Source organism: Triticum aestivum, chromosome 5D (genome assembly GCF_018294505.1).
Source record: "Triticum aestivum cultivar Chinese Spring chromosome 5D, IWGSC CS RefSeq v2.1, whole genome shotgun sequence".
Lineage (NCBI taxonomy): Eukaryota > Viridiplantae > Streptophyta > Magnoliopsida > Poales > Poaceae > Triticum > Triticum aestivum.
The window spans coordinates 373,203,441-373,219,541 of NC_057808.1; the positions used below are offsets into that span (position 1 = coordinate 373,203,441).

Genomic DNA, 16,101 nt, shown 5'->3' on the forward strand with positions numbered 1-16,101 from the left:
CTCTCTCTGGGAGTTGGTGGAATAGGTGGGATATATATAGACAGCATCAAAAATCTAACCTTTTCACACATTTATGCACAACTCTTTGGGACCGGGGTGAAATCAGGTAAGACCGACTAGTGTAAAATGTTTGAACTTTACACTTTTCGATCATATCAGGTGAAACATCCAGAGGGACCGATAGGTGATGACCTAAGCACTTTTCACACTTCAGTGACACCGGTCAAAACCATTCGGAAGTTCCGAGATGAAATCAATAGGTTAGAGAAGGTTGGCAAGCACACTTTGATGAGACTGAGTGTCATCTCGATGAGACCGAGTTGCTAGGGTTTTGACAGTGGCTCTATCAAGTGTATCTGAAAGTGTATCGATGAATCCGGATAGATGTGTATCGATGGGCCGAAATTGACTTTAGAGTTTTCAACGGAAAGACATGTGAGGGTGTCGATAGTCAGGGGCATTCACGCGCGCGCTGCCCCGGTCCTAGCCAGGCTCTCCTTCACACCACATTAAGTATGGTGTAGAGAACCTTGGCGCCCCTCACGCCTCACAAAGTATGGTGTAGAGAATCCTGACGCCGTGGTGTAGAGAATTTTAAAATTTCTACGGCCCAATATTTCTAACCCACATGCTGCAAATGAAGTTTCGCCGGAAGTCGTCGATGCTGCACACTGCACCATGTGAGATTGCAGGCTTGCAGCATTTGTAGCGCTGCACGATGCACCATGAAAGCTGCAATGGAGCTTCGCCGTGCTCTGCGTGGCGTTGCTGCGATCGTGAAATCATCCGGTTGATTTGTAGCCGCCGCCTTTTCAATCCACCTCAGTATGCAACAACGTTAAAAATATGTTGCAACGAGGATGCATCTCTAAAAAAACACATCCAATGGAATTCACGGTTTTGTTGTCTTTGCGTATGTTCTTCTTGGTACGTGCAGGAGGGATTATGTGGGAGAGGATGCGGACCAACGACAGGGAAAGATATCCAACTAATCATTTTGCCGGTATATAAATTGTGGAGACTCGACAATCTGAACGGAAGTAATGTCAGTCCGTTCTTCACTGGCTCGAGTCCAAAACTCAAAATACATTCTGAGCTACCGGCTAGCCTTATCCATATCCATCACTGCACCTGGATGCTCAAGACTTTGCCCCCGGACGGCGACACCTTGGGGATGTTGAGGTAGAGCACGCCGTCCCTCACCTCCGCCGCGATCCTCTCCACCTCCACGTTCTCCGGCAGCTCCACCCGCGTCCTGTACCGCCCGTAGCTCGCCGCCGGCCACGCCTCCTCTTCCTCCTCCTCCTCGTTATCCTTATCCTTCTCTCCGTCCGCCTCACCTTGCTTCGTCGCCTTCTCGGCGACCACCACCAGCGTCCGGTCCTGCACGCTCACGCGCACGTCCTCCCTCGTCATGCCCGGCATGTCGAACCGCACCAGGTAGTCCCCCGCCCGCTCCTTGATCTCCCACGGCGTCCGCCCCCGTCGGTAGCCAGCGGCCGTGTCGTCCGCGCGCCGTGCCGTGGGCGCGGCCGGCACCACGAAAGGGCGACGGCCGTCGTCGTCATCGGCTTCGTCCATGATGCGCTCCATGGTGCGCATCATCTGGTCCAGGGTTCGCGCGTCCGGGAAGCTGTCCCATAGCCCTGCCATCCAAGAATTCAATTACCAAGAACATGATTAAGCCATTCGTCCAGACTCCAGACTGTCGCCGAAAAATCATCAAGAAATGCATGGCGTGGCACTCCGGGAGCTCTTACCGAATGGCGTGGTCTGGATGACCCTCCTCCTCGGAGCAGGACTCCCGTTCCCCTGCCGCGGCTGTCTAGCCGTCGCCGTCGGGGGCCTCCGCAGATGGTCAAGGTTATCGGCGGATCCGTTCCTGGTGGACCGGACCCTCACCGAGCCTCGCCCGGGGCGGCAAGGAGCCCCCAGGGACGCGGCGACGGGTTGCGGGTTGGAGACCACCGCCTGCAGCATTCTCGCCGGAGATTTGATTTGCCTTGGACTTGGATTGATTAGTTGTTTGATGAGAAATGAGCGCGACTGTAGAACGCAATGGTGCCCTGTGCGTTTTATATACAGGGGGAGCAGAGATATGGCGGAGACAGAAGGATCATGGGAAGGATGGAGTGGTTTCTAGAGAATGTTTTGGGGTTCCAGAACTATCTTTTTCCATCTTTAGGTTTTTGTTTTTGGCTTTCAGAACAAGTTCCAGAACTTTCAGGACGCGTACGCTGGACAACGGATATTGCATTGGTGGATTTGTATTGCGTAGGCCCATGGGCTTCGAGAGATCCGGGGAAAACAACACGTACAGCCTATCAAACATTTCGGATCCCATTTGCTAGATTTCAAGGAGGTGCACCAGCTGTTGGATATATATTGTAATGCAACTGGTCAGCGCATCAATTATGATAAGTCTTCAATTTTTTTAGTAAGGGAGTTCCAGAGTCGGTAAGACATGAAATTAAAGGAATCCTTAACGTGCCAAGTGAAACCCTCGACGAGAAATACTTTTCTTTTGCATAAAACTTCTAAGCTTTATTTAAACAAATGTGTTCACTGGGCAGTCAGCCATAAGGCTGCTAACCAGAAAACTAGGAGTTTCAGAGAAATACTTGGACATGCCATCTGATATTGGGACAACAAAGAACGGGGCCTTTAAATACTTGAAGGACAAATTGTGGAACAAGATACAGGGTTGGATAGAGAAAACAATGTCATCTGCTGGGAAGGAAGTTCTGGTCAAAGCAGTAGCTCAGGCAGTACCAGTTTTCTCTATGTCTTGTTTTAAATTGTCTAGAGGGCTTTGCGAGCATCTCAATATGTTAATTCAGAAATTTGGTGGGGCAGTAAAGATGGTCATTGTAAACCACATTGGGTCTCGTGGAAGGAAATGACAAAACCAAAAGGCATGGGCGGCTTGGGCTTCAAAGATTTCGAACTGTTCAATTTGGCTATGTTAGCGAGGCAAGCATGGCGCATGTTGCAAGATTCAGAGTCATTGAGCGCCCGTGTGGTAAGGAGTGTTTATCATCCAAACTCATCAGTTTTGCAGGCTACCCTCGGCAACCACCCTAGCCAGATATGGAGAGCCATCATTGAAGGAAGAGATGTTTTGTAACAGGGCTTGCTCAGGCGAATTGGTAATGGAACAACAACTAATATATGGGTCGATAACTGGATACCTCGGGACGAGATGCTGAGATCTTATGGTAGTAGGGTTCCAAACCCCCCGGTGATGGTGTCTGAACTAATAGATGCTACCTCGGCAACGTGGAATTTTCAGAGGCTGCATGAGGTGTTCATGCCGATGGATATTCCGGCCATCATGGGCATACCTTTGTGCACAAGGAATGTGGAGGACTATTGGGGCTGGCATTTTGAGAGGAGCGGAGTATTCACAGTAAAATCAGCCTATAAAATGCTTGTGGCAACGAAATTGAGAATGGACGCGTGGCTGGAGGAATCGGCCGGATCCTCAAGTATAAACACTGAAGAGAAACCTTGGAAGATGTTGTGGAAAACACAAGTATCGGGCAAGATCCGGATGTTTTTGTGGAGGTTGTCCAAGCACTCAGTTCCAACAGAAGATGTTAGAGCTCACCGCCATATGACAAATTTGGATGCATGCGGATTATGTGGAGGAACAGATTCTTGGAGACACTCATTGCTGGAGTGTACTGTTGCTCGGTGTACGTGGGCGCTGGTGGATGATGACATCGCTCAGCACCTCATTGCAACAACGGAACCAGATGCTCGTCACTGGCTCGTTGCACTGATGGATGCTTTACCTCACATGCAATTCATTAAGGTGGCTGTTACACTCTGGGCAATTTGGTCCTCTAGGAGGAAAGCTATTCATGAAGGAATATTTCAAAGCCCTCAAGCAACACATATGTTTATTGATAGATATATTAGAGATCTAGAGATCCTGAGGGAACCGAGGTCGTCGCCGAGTACAGGCGTTGCAGCAGAGTCCAGGGGCAATAGAAGACAGAAGGCACCACCAACAAGATACGCCAAAATCCATGTTGACGCCAGGGTTTCAGCCAGGGGAGGTGTCACAGCTGCAGTTTGTCGAGATGACCAAGGCAACTATATGGGTAGCTCGGCTCTAGTCGTACGGGGACTCCAAGACCCGGCGACGTTGGAAGCTATTGCATGTAGGGAGGGAATAGCGTTGGCTGAAGACCTGCTTGTTCAAAATTTTATTTTGGCATCTGATGCGAAGCAGGTGGTCATGGATATCCACAATTCAATCGTGGAAAATATGGAACCATTGTTTCAGAGATACTTCATAGAGCTACCATGTTTACTTGTAATTTCGTTTTTCAAAGTCGAGACTCGAATAGCGATGCTCATAGCATAGCCAAGTTTGCTCGTTTTTTAGGTCAGGGGCGTCACGTGTGGCTTGGGCAACCCCATGATCCGAGATGTATTCCACTTTCTGTGGCTTATGAATGAACAAACTTGGATCCCCTAAAAGAATTGCTAGATTTCAAAATGCAACCAAAACGGCAGCCGAATACAAGGCAAACAATGGCACCAGACATGCGGGGGCACCGCATGATGTGCCCATCCGTCGTCACTTGTCACGCGTTGGGCGCACCACCAATGGGATTCAGCTTTTTTTTGCACGTGTTTTTGGGTTTTTTTGTCTTTCTAGACTTTGGCAGAATTTTTTAAGAAATATGCTCCCTCCATAAAGAAATATAAAAGCGTTTAGCGCACTAACATAGTTATCTAAAGGCATTCATATTTCTTTACAGAGGGTGTATATTTTTTGGAAGTGGTGTTTTTTTTCTTTCGTGAACCACATATGCGCTTTCGGAAAAGAGGACAAAAACACAGTTGTGCTTCATAAAAATAGACACTGTTCAAAAGGGAATAGCATGTGCTTCTATTAAAACCACAACCTATGCTTTACGAAAGAGAAAAATATAGTTGTGCTTCCCGAAATAAGTAGAAGCACAATTGTGCTTCCACAAGAAGCACAATTGTGCTTCTCGAAAAGGAAAAAATATAGTTGTGCTTCCCAGAAAAAAAGGAGAAGCAATCCTGTCAGAATTGTGCTTTTGGGTAATTTTTTGCGGTCTTTTTCGTGTTTTTATCTTTGGGTTTTTTGTTTCATTTTTTCAGACTTGTTTTTCATTCCTGGTCTTTTGGGTTTTTTATGAAAGAAAGTTCATCGAAACCTATTACCAATGGATCTAGTATTAAAGATCTCGACTCAAGAAATCCAACGATGTAAATGGTTCTTTATTTGGACGCGCGGTCCAAGATATAAACCATTTTGAAAAAAATAAATATATAAAAAGAAAGAAAAACATTCAGGTTGCGACAAGTGACGCAGATGTAGTGTGACGGACATACATTGTGCCACTTGTCGACAGTGACCTTCAAAAGAGATGGCTCTTAATTATTATTTTTAGCAAAGATGCCTCTTTTTTTTTGAATCAGCAAAGATGCCTCTTAATTAGTGATTTCGGAAGATAATAGCAATCACCCACTACTGCACCGAACAGCATGGGCCAGCCCAACAACCTGTGTGGCAACGGTTTTAGGAACCTTTTAAGCTACATTTGGGGTTGGTTTAGGCATCTTCCGTCCGGTTTTGTAAAGGATACCGTGTGTCTTTTCTTCTGTGTTTCTCTTCATCCGTCCCATTTCTTCTTTCTGTCTTTTTTCTTTTTTCTTTTTTTCTTTTTTCTTTTCTATTTTCAAATACATGCCAATTTTTAATACACCCACAACATTTTTTGTATACAGGTTTTACAGTTCTATATACTAGTTGATTACTTTTTGTATACACATTTAACGTTTTATACACAGGTTGAACATTTTCTTAATGATAGGGACATCTTTTATATATTATAATGTTTATAAAAAAATTTGTGTGAGCATATTTTTAAACACGCGAACATGCTTTCAAAGTCACATTTTTTTGAATGGTATGAACATCTTTTTACAAATTATGCGAACAAATATTTAAATGTTCACGGACACTTTCAAGAAATATCATGAAACATATTTACAAACGTGTACACATTTAAATGATATGGGTTTTTTAATTACTTGATTTTTTATTTGGGTAAACAAATTTTATATTTCATGAACAGTTTTTAGTGCGTGGTGGAATTTCAAAAAAACCATGTAAAATAATTTTTACAAAAGGGGAACATTTTTAAAAATTTCATATTTTTTAATGTTGTTATTTGTTTTTTGAAAAATTGCGCGAACAAATTTGAAAATTTTCATGAACATTTCAAGAAATATCATGAAACATATTTTCAAACGTGTGAACATTTTTAAATGATCTAAAGATTTCTTTAAAAAAATTGCACAAACTAATTTTATATTCCTTGAACATTTTTTATTGTGCGGTGGAAGTTTCTTGGAAATCATGTAGAGTAAATTTTGCGATGTAACAAACGAGCGAACGCAACGACGAACTAACACTACATACCCTCGTTTGAAGTCATGTAATATTTTTGGTTTTGTCTAAAAAATGTAATATTTTTGTTAAATATGGTACAATCTACAGTGTGATCTTGTCGGATCTGAGAACATATTTGAAATACCTTATCGCGCCAAGTATAGCCGATGATGATGCTGTATTAGGACCTCAATTTAGTGGTAATATATCATTTTTGTTCTCTAACCCTATACGGCTAGGGCAAGTTCTTCCCTCCAGACGTCATAGGTGCACCTATGGATTCACCTCCCCTCTACATGACGTTCCGGCGGCTGGTGACGGGGAAGGAAATCCCGGTGCCTCCGCTCCTGTTGGTAGTTTACGTTAGGGTTTTTAGTTCGGCATTCAGGCGGATAGCAGCGTTTTTTCTTCAAGTTTGTCTTCTGGCTCTGATACTCCTTGAGTTCGTCTGTCTAGACGTAGTCAGCAGAGCTCTAGTGTAGATTTATGTCGTCTTCTTAGAGCATGCCGATGAGGTTAGGGTTTCTCTTCATGTGGCGAGATTTGTTGTCAGGTACTTCAGATCTATGCCTGGGTGCAACGGCGATGACTGCGGGTCCATGGTGCTGGTCCTTAAGGCATGTGCACGAAGACTTCTCGGCTGTCATTTGACAAGGTCAAACCGGTTTCGGTAGGGGAACGGCGACAAAGGCACGCCAACGGCTTGTTCTGGTGACAGTAGTGGTCATTCAGTGGTGTCAGAATGTTGATGTAATTTTTATTATGTTTGAGATGCTATGTGGCTTCAGTGAATGCTTGTAATAGATGTGATGCTTTTCGGAAAAAAAAACTCAATCCATCGGTTCTGGACCAGCACCTAAACACATGTATCGTGTTGTCTCGTGCTACCTCTTGAGCATGCGTTGGTTTTCCCTTGAAGAGGAAAGAGTGATGCAACAAAGTAGCGTAAGTATTTCCCTCAGTTTTTGAGAACAAAGGTATCAATCCAGTAGGAGACTACACGCAAATCTTTAGTACCTGCACAAACAATTAAGAACCTTGCAACCAACGTGATAAAGGGGTTGTCAATCCCTTCACGGCCACTTGCAAAAGTGAGATCTGATAAAGATAATAAGATAAATATTTTTGTTGTATAGATTGAAAAATAAAGATTGCAAAATAAACGGCTACAGAAATAGCACGTTGGCGGGAGATTAACATGATGGAAAATAGACCCGGGGGCCATAGGTTTCACTAGTGGCTTCTCTCAAGATAGCAAATTCTACGGTGGGTGAACAAATTACTGTCGAGCAATTGATAAAAAAGTGCATAGTTATGAGAATATCTAGGCATGATCATGTATATAGGCATCACGTCCGTGACAAGTAGACCGAAACGATTCTGCATCCACTACTATTACTCCACACATTGACCGCTATCTAGCATGTATCTAGAGTATTAAGTTCATAAGAACAAAGTAACACATTAAGCAAGATGACATGATGTAGAGGGATAAACTCAAGCAATATGATATAAACCCCATCTTTTTATCCTCGATGGCAACAATACAATACGTGCCTTGCTGCCCCTGCTGTCACTTGGAAAGGACACCGCAAGATTGAACCCAAAGCTAAGCACTTCTCTCACTGCAAGAAAGATCAATCTAGTAGGCCAAACCAAACTGATAATTCGAAGAGACTTGCAAAGATATCAAATCATACATATAAGAATTCAGAGAAGAACCAAATATTGTTCATAGATAATCTTGATCATAAACCCACAATTCATCGGATCTCGACAAACACACCGCAAAAAGTATTACATCGAATAGATCTCCAAGAGAATCAAGGAAAACTTTGTATTGAGATCCAAAGAGAGAGAAGAAGTCATCTAGCTAATAACTATGGACCCGAAGGTCCGTGGTTAACTACTCACACATCACCGGAGAAGCTATGGTGTTGATGTAGAAGCCCTCCGTGATTGATTCCCCCTCCGGTGGAGCGCCGGAAAAGGCCCAAAGATGGGATCTCACAGGTACAGAAGGTTGCGGCGGTGGAAAAAGTGTTTCGTGGTGCTCCTGGATGTTTTCAGGGTATACGAGTATATATAGGCAAAGGAAGTCGGTCGGTGGAGCCACGAGGGGCCCACGAGGGTGGGGGGCGTGCCTACCCCCTGGGCGCGCCCTCCTACCTCGTGGCCGCTTCGTTGCTTCCTTGACGTCCACTCCAAGTCTCCTGGATTGCGTTTGTTCCAAAAACGATCCTCGCGAAGGTTTCATTCCGTTTGAATTCCGTTTGATATTCCTTTTCTGTGAAACACTGAAATAGGCAAAAAAACAGCAATTTGCACTGGGCCTCCGGTTAGTAGGTTAGTCCCAAAAATAATATAAAAGTGCATAATAAAGCCCATTAAACATCCAAAACAGATAATATAATAACATGGAACAATAAAAAATTATAGATACGTTGGAGACGTATCATCTCGCACGTTCTAGCATGTCATCTTTGTTTTCCAATCACGATCATTGTGTTTCCCATGAGAAAAACTCACATATTGTTCTCGTATTATTTTCTCTGCATTCTTTTTTAGTATAAGTAGTTTAAAACAATATATTTTTCACATAACCTACATACCTAATTAGGCAGAGCATGGAAGTGCTTTGTGGACTCTTAATTTTTAAAACCCAACTGTAATCCAAACCCTAAACTTAATCCATAAATTTCCCTTTATTTCCCCCAATATATACTTTGAAACCCTATTCCTATAACCAAAACTGTGGGCGCAAAGAAGAGAAGAACTTACTAAACGCAGCCGAAGGACAAGGCCCACTAGTGGCTCCCCGTCGGAGTGGCCTTGATTGCCCAGACGAAAGCATACGTCATCGTGTATTTGGGATGATTCCTCCTGGGAGCGTCGGCTAACCAGGCAGACGACAGCTCCAGCTCGTCTCTGCATGGGACGATCTCCCAGTCGGCAAATTTAGACTTGTCGGAGTCGAATCTGCTGCCCGGCATGTGAGAGGAGGCTGGAGATCGCTGGCGAGGAGCTGGGGGAGGACGGAGCGGCAGAGACTGTAAGTGGATTGGAGTGGCAAGTGGCTAGGGTTTCGTCTGAATGTAGATAGGATGGAGATACTTGTGGTGTCGGGCTAGGCGAGCGTGGGCCTGCGTGACAGACGTGGCTAGGCGTGTTTGGGCCTCCCCATATCCGCCCCAGATATGGGCTAGGTATGAGAGGTGTCGGTCAGCCCGAACGTATATGGACAATTTGGGCGGTGCGGCTGGATCATGATTTCTTGACCGATCACTTACCGGGTCTTCCGCGCGGATGTATGTGAGTAATATATGGGATTTGTTGTAGATGCTATAACATTAACATGTCCAAAGTCCAAACTTCTCTCTTCAACTAAAAAGGGAAATAGCAAACCAACTTGTAGTTGAATGGTTAGAAGGACAGCGGTTTCCCTAGCCTACGAGGGTTCAAATACTAGACTTGACACTGATGCTCGTATTTTTCTGAATTTATTTCAGGCCTACAAACCATGTGTGTTTACTGAGAAGAGACGTTCCATCGACTACGAATATGCCGTCTCGGTTTTCTTGAAGGTCTCAAAGGCAGTGGCAGATCTAGGCCCTAGGCCAAGCCACTTTTTGGGCGCCGGCGGGCCAAAAACGTCCCACTCATGCCCCCAAGTTCTTATTTTTCGCCGGATTTGAGCAAAAATAGCCCCGGCGACCTCACGCCACACCCAGCCCATCGGGGGGCACTTGGGACCGCCGGCATTACTTTTTGCATGGCGAAACCCCACGGGTCTAGGGGCAGGGCAGGCGGCCTAACTCCTTTGTACACTGTAGCACAATACTATAGCAATTGCTATAGTATACTGAGGGGGCCCGGGGTGGCCCGCTGGGGTGGATCCAATCCTGCTCATAGGGACAAGATGTGTGAGCACGCATTATAGTGATGAATATATGTTTGTAAGTATGAGTGCGCGTGTACGTTAAGAAAAACTAAGAAAGAAATAATTACTTCTTTGCTGACAGACCGGGACCCACCACCCATCGCGAGCAAAAGAGGATTATCTACTGCGGTAAAAGATACTTTTGGGCGCCCACGCTGCCCTCCCCCAACCGCGCCTTGGTTCAAAACAAAAGGCTTCGGTTGCTCCACATCATCTGCTTTGTTCTTACACTGATCCAGCCGCGCGCGAGAGAGAGAGCGAGAGAGGCGAAGGAGGCGGCCATGGAGGCGGCGATCGGCGACGACCACACCTGGTACGAGTTCCTCCCCATCCTCTCCTAGATCATCGCCGACGCCGTGGTGGCTCGCCAGACGCTGGAGCAGGCGGCGCAGCAGCTCGACATTGCCGCCGCGGAGGCGAACCGCCTCGCCGTCATAGCCCAATTGGGCCTCCTACGCGACGGTCATGTGTCTCCTCCGCCGCGACATCTACGTCGCCCTCGACCTCGACCGCGGCCGGGTCGCCGACCTTCGCCGCGAGGAGCCCCTCGCTGCCGCCGCCGCTGATCCGGGCCTGGGCGCCGCCCTGCGCCCCAGCTGTGGTCTTCTGGTCAACGTCGGCCGCGGGATCGACCTCCTCCTGCGCACCGAGCCTCCCGGGCATGTCATGCACTCCTTCTCGCTGCGCTGGGAGGAGGACCGCGACGCCTGGTACCCGGGTTGGCTCTACCGCATGAAGAGGGAGGTCACGCACGCGCTCCATAGGCTGAACCGCGCGCGCTCGGAGGCGGAGTGTGTTCACCCGGATCTGGCTCGTTTTCTCGTCGTGCCGACGTCATCGGAGCCCGAGGGGGCTGCCACCGCCGTCGAGGCATGTGTCACGACCGCCGAGAGGTGCGGCACGGCGGCTCAGCACGCCCGTGACGCCTCCGAGAACCTGCGCCGCGTCCTGGTCACCCTGCGAGGCCTCCGCGAGGACATTCTGGATGAGCCGCCTCCTAGACGCGTGATGCAGTTCTTCGGCCCGCCGATCGCCGATGCCGACGCCGACGCAGGTTAATTTGTCTACTCTTTCTCTCCTAGCTTCCTTCCTGTCCGCCGACATACCGTCAACAAGCTTGGAAAATATATCTTTGAGGTCTTGCTCACATGATTGTTTGCTTCCACGTACAGCCGGAGCTGCAGCCGCCGGAGACGAGGCAGCAGCAGCCGGAGATTGACCCCATGCTTCGTCTCAAGTTTTGTTTCCAATTCATGCGCTAGTAGAAAAAGGGTCATCTGTCCCGGTTGGTAAGGGCCTTTTGTCCCGGTTGTTGAACCGGGACTAAAGGGTCGTTACTAATGCCCTAGCCCTTTAGTCCCGGTTCTTACACGAACCGGGACAGATGGGCCTCCACGTGGCCGCTGCGGCCAGCCCAGGTAGGAGGGCCTTTGGTCCCGGTTGGTGACACCAACCAGGACCAAAAGGCATCCACGCGTCAGCATTTCAGTGGCTGGGGTTTTTGTTTTTTTTGAAAGGGGGGAGGGTTTAGGGGGTAATTTAGGGTGTGTAAGCTAGCTAACAGAGAGAACTGTCCTCTCTTATTTCCGTGCTTGATTTACCAACGCTACTGCTATGCCTAAACATGGCTTAGATTAAAGTGAAGGCAACATGTGGTGCATGTCGAAAGTAATATTAATCCTAACTTGATCAAGTTTGGATTAGTACTACTTTCGACATGCACCACATGCTTGTTGCCTTCACTTCATTCCAATCCATGTTCATTTCACCCACTGATATATAATAACTCTTCATGCCCGCATCATGCATCATCATAATAACAAGTCCTACTAATCATCATCATACAACTTCTACTCATTATTAATAACAAGTCATACGATCCTCATCCTCATAGTCATCGAACCAACCCTACTTAATTGTTCTTAGCACATGATCATCAGTATTAGGTAGGACCTAAATACCCTCTTTAAGGTAAAATAGCATAAAACAATATAGACCCCGACTCTCCATTATGGAGAATGGAGATCATCCTGTCTCCAATTTTTGCGCTTCGCTTCCTTTTGCTTCCAAGAACCTCCTTGCGACAGTCCATACATTTTTCCCATTCTTCGATTTTCATGTCTCCACTTCTTTTAGAAATCCGGTATGGACAGTTGAGATTCGTAGGATGACCTGGTTGTATGTTCAAAACATCAAGGCTACCATTCTGGTACATCAAATGAGGCACATAATCCTCTGGGATTATCTGTTGAAAAACATAGTAATAACTTCATAGTTAGCAATGATGTACTAGTTTTAGAAGTATACAAAAGATGCACGGATGTCGTAATAGTAAGAAATCTTACAAGGGTATCTCCATAGTAGTTACCGTAGTTCAACACGTGCACTAGTGGCACGTATTGACCATAATGTGGAGGAGTTTTACAATAGATATTGTAATTTTCAAGATCAGTACAAAATCCGACCAGATGAGTTTTCTCCTTATAAGTTAACTCAGAGCCATCGGTGTAGTAGGTTCTGTCTACCATGTTCCACACATTGTTTGAACAATCAAAATAAGCTGTCAATGAAAATAAGCTGTCTACTATTTTGAAATGAACAATATAAATTAGCTAATAACTATGTTTGAGAAACACATAGCGGTAGAATTGGAGGCGTATCAACAAGGACCCAAATGTCCATATTGTCTTGCACGATGTCAGGATCACCAAGATCCATGGTGACAAGCATACCCTCGTCAAAACCATACATCTTGCAAAATGCTTCCCAATTTTTGCAACCAAAATGGGTTACGCTCTCAGAATTATACAGATTTACTTCAAAATCTATATCATGATGGGTCCTTAGGTGAATTTTCTTTGTTTCCATACTTTCATGGTCTTCAAAACCCATCCTCTCCAAGATGTAGCGTCTTGCATGGCATGGGATAAGCTAGTCGAATTGTAAAAGATGAAAAGTACACGTTGAAATAGTTGAAGTCGTGCTTAATTACGAAAAAATAACACTTGTCGTCGTTGCGTACCATTTCAACATCGAAGGTCTCCTCCAGCTTAATACTGAAGCGCCGATTTTCGTCCAGGTGAGGCATGTCGCACAGACCTCGGTCGTCGTGGCACCAGTCGCACTCCCACGGGAGACTTTCGTCGTCCGAGTACGACATTTCCTATGTTCATAATTCAAATATTAAACGTCTACAATTAAATATATGTACTAAAAAACCTAAGTTAGATCATTATTATTCATCACGGGTTGACTATCGGTTTGTCGAGTCTTTTCTTGAAAACTCTCAGCTCACGTGGTGTATACATTCGACCATTGGTGATGGTCGCTCCTCCATTTTTCCCCGAGTGCATTACACCAAAATGTCTAGCACACGGGAACGAAGGAGAAGCGACCCCCACGACAACAGTCGAGATTCTTCGTCCTCTCATATATATATGGTGGAACTCTCCCTCACTGATTCCTCTCAGACATTTGCGACCGTCGGTGATGGTAGCTCCTTCCTTCCGTTCCCGAGTGCATTACACCAAATTGTCTAGCACACGGGAACGAAGGAGAAGCTACCCCCACGACAACAGTCGGGATTCTTCGTCCTCTCATATATGATGGAGACTCAATAGACTTAAAGTCAACCCGAAATATCGTTTAATTATCTTTCTAAAACCGGTTTGTGGATGGTCTCACCTCGAGGTCAGAGGGGGTCGATGACGGGGACGACGGCGGGGATGATGGAGGGGGGCTCCTAGATTTCTGCGAAAACAAAAACCCTATAAACTATCAACTAATCATATGCATACGCCTTGCATAGTGCTCTCCAATTTTAGCATTCAAAGTAGGAGTAGTTTTCCAATTTGAGCATTCAATAAGCAAAATCAAATCACAAAATAAAGTAGTATTCAAATTAGGATGCATTCAATTATAAGCAAAACTACATCATCTCCATGCGTCCGTACATCGTCGAATATTATCACTAATACACCTCGAATACTATCATACATATCGCCAGTACAGCTAGAACCGTAGCGCCCCACGGGTATCGGCGCGAGTGGTGGACACCCAAAGGGAAGGAACCATCATAGGATCATAGCTCCAGTGAGATCCCTGAAGAACCTGCCAGGTATTTGTTGGAGATCGTAGCAGAATTTTAAAATTTTCCTACGCTCACCAAGATCCATCTATGGAGTATACTAGCAACAAGGGGAAAGGAGTGCATCTACATACCCTTGTAGATCGCGAGCGGAAGCGTTCCAATGAACGTTGTTGACGGAGTCGTACTCGCCGTGATTCAAATCACCGATGCCCGAGTGCCGAACGGACGACACCTCCGCGTTCAACACACGTACGGTGCAGCGACGTCTCCTCCTTCTTGATCCAGCAAGGGGGAAGGAGAGTTTGATGGAGATCCAGCAGCACGACGGCGTGGTGGTGGATGTAGCGGGTCTCGGCAGGGCTTCGCCGAGCTTCTGCGAGAGGGAGAGGTGTAGCAGGGGAGGAGGGAGGCGCCCAAGGCTGTTCTCCTACTGCCCTCCCTCCCCCCCTTTATATAGGCCCCCTGGGAAGGGGGGCGCCGGCCAAGTCCCATCTAGATGGGGGGGCAAGGGGGGGTAACTTACCCCCCAAGCCAAGTGGGGCGCCCCCCCACCCTAGGGTTTCTAACCCTAGGCGCAGGGGGAGGCCCATGGGGGGCGCCCCAGCCCACTATGGGCTGGTTCCCTTCCCACTTCAGCCCATGGGGCCCTCCGGGACAGGTGGCCCCACCCGGTGGACCCCCGGGACCCTTCCGGTGGTCCCGGTACAATACCGATAACCCCCGAAACTTTCCCGGTGGCCGAAACTGGACTTCCTATATATAATTCTTCACCTCCGGACCATTCCGGAACTCCACGTGACGTCCGGGATCTCATCCGGGACTCCGAACAACTTTCGGGTTTCCGCATCCTCATATCTCTACAACCCTAGCGTCACCGAACCTTAAGTGTGTAGACCCTACGGGTTCGGGAGACATGCAGACATGACCGAGACGCCTCTCCGGTCAATAACCAACAGCGGGATCTGGATACCCATGTTGGCTCCCACATGTTCCACGATGATCTCATCGGATGAACCACGATGTCGAGGATTCAGTCAATCCCGTATACAATTCCCTTTGTCAATCGGTATGTTACTTGCCCGAGATTCGATCGTCGGTATCCCAATACCTTGTTCAATCTCGTTACCGGCAAGTCTCTTTACTCGTACCGTAATGCATGATCCCGTGACTAATGCCTTAGTCACATTGAGCTCATTATGATGATGCATTACCGAGTGGGCCCAGAGATACCTCTCCGTCATACGGAGTGACAAATCCCAGTCTCGATCCGTGCCAACCCAACAGACACTTTCGGAGATACCCGTAGTGTACCTTTATAGTCACCCAGTTACGTTGTGACGTTTGGTGCACCCAAAGCACTCCTACGGTATCCGGGAGTTGCACGATCTCATGGTCTAAGGAAAAGATACTTGACATTGGAAAAGCTCTAGCAAACGAAACTACACGATCTTTTATGCTATGCTTAGGATTGGGTCTTGTCCATCACATCATTCTCCTAATGATGTGATCCCGTTATCAATGACATCCAATGTCCATAGTCAGGAAACCATGACTATCTGTTGATCAACGAGCTAGTCAACTAGAGGCTTACTAGGGACACGTTGTGGTCTATGTATTCACACATGTATT

At 46.6% G+C, this 16,101-nt stretch overlaps 1 protein-coding gene across 1 annotated transcript; it reads right to left on the minus strand.

The window, feature by feature from the left end:
• Positions 1–981: 981 nt before the first annotated feature.
• On the minus strand, positions 982–2,061 carry LOC123124987 (small heat shock protein, chloroplastic). Its single transcript, XM_044545531.1, has 2 exons — positions 1,761–2,061; positions 982–1,646 (listed from the first exon to the last, which is right to left on the minus strand). The coding sequence occupies exons 1-2, from the start codon at positions 1,978–1,980 to the stop codon at positions 1,123–1,125; spliced, it is 744 nt and encodes a 247-aa protein (XP_044401466.1). The 5' UTR covers positions 1,981–2,061; the 3' UTR covers positions 982–1,122.
• Positions 2,062–16,101: the final 14,040 nt, after the last annotated feature.

What these genes read in the sequence shown, in the direction of transcription:
- LOC123124987 (XM_044545531.1), bottom strand. Translation starts at nt 1,980, where the DNA reads ATGCTGCAGGCGGTGGTCTCCAACCCGCAACCCGTCGCCGCGTCCCTG. An exon ending in CATCCAGACCACGCCATTCG is followed by an intron (nt 1,647 to 1,760) that starts GTAAGAGCTCCC and finishes CTTGGATGGCAG; the next exon opens with GGCTATGGGACAGCTTCCCG.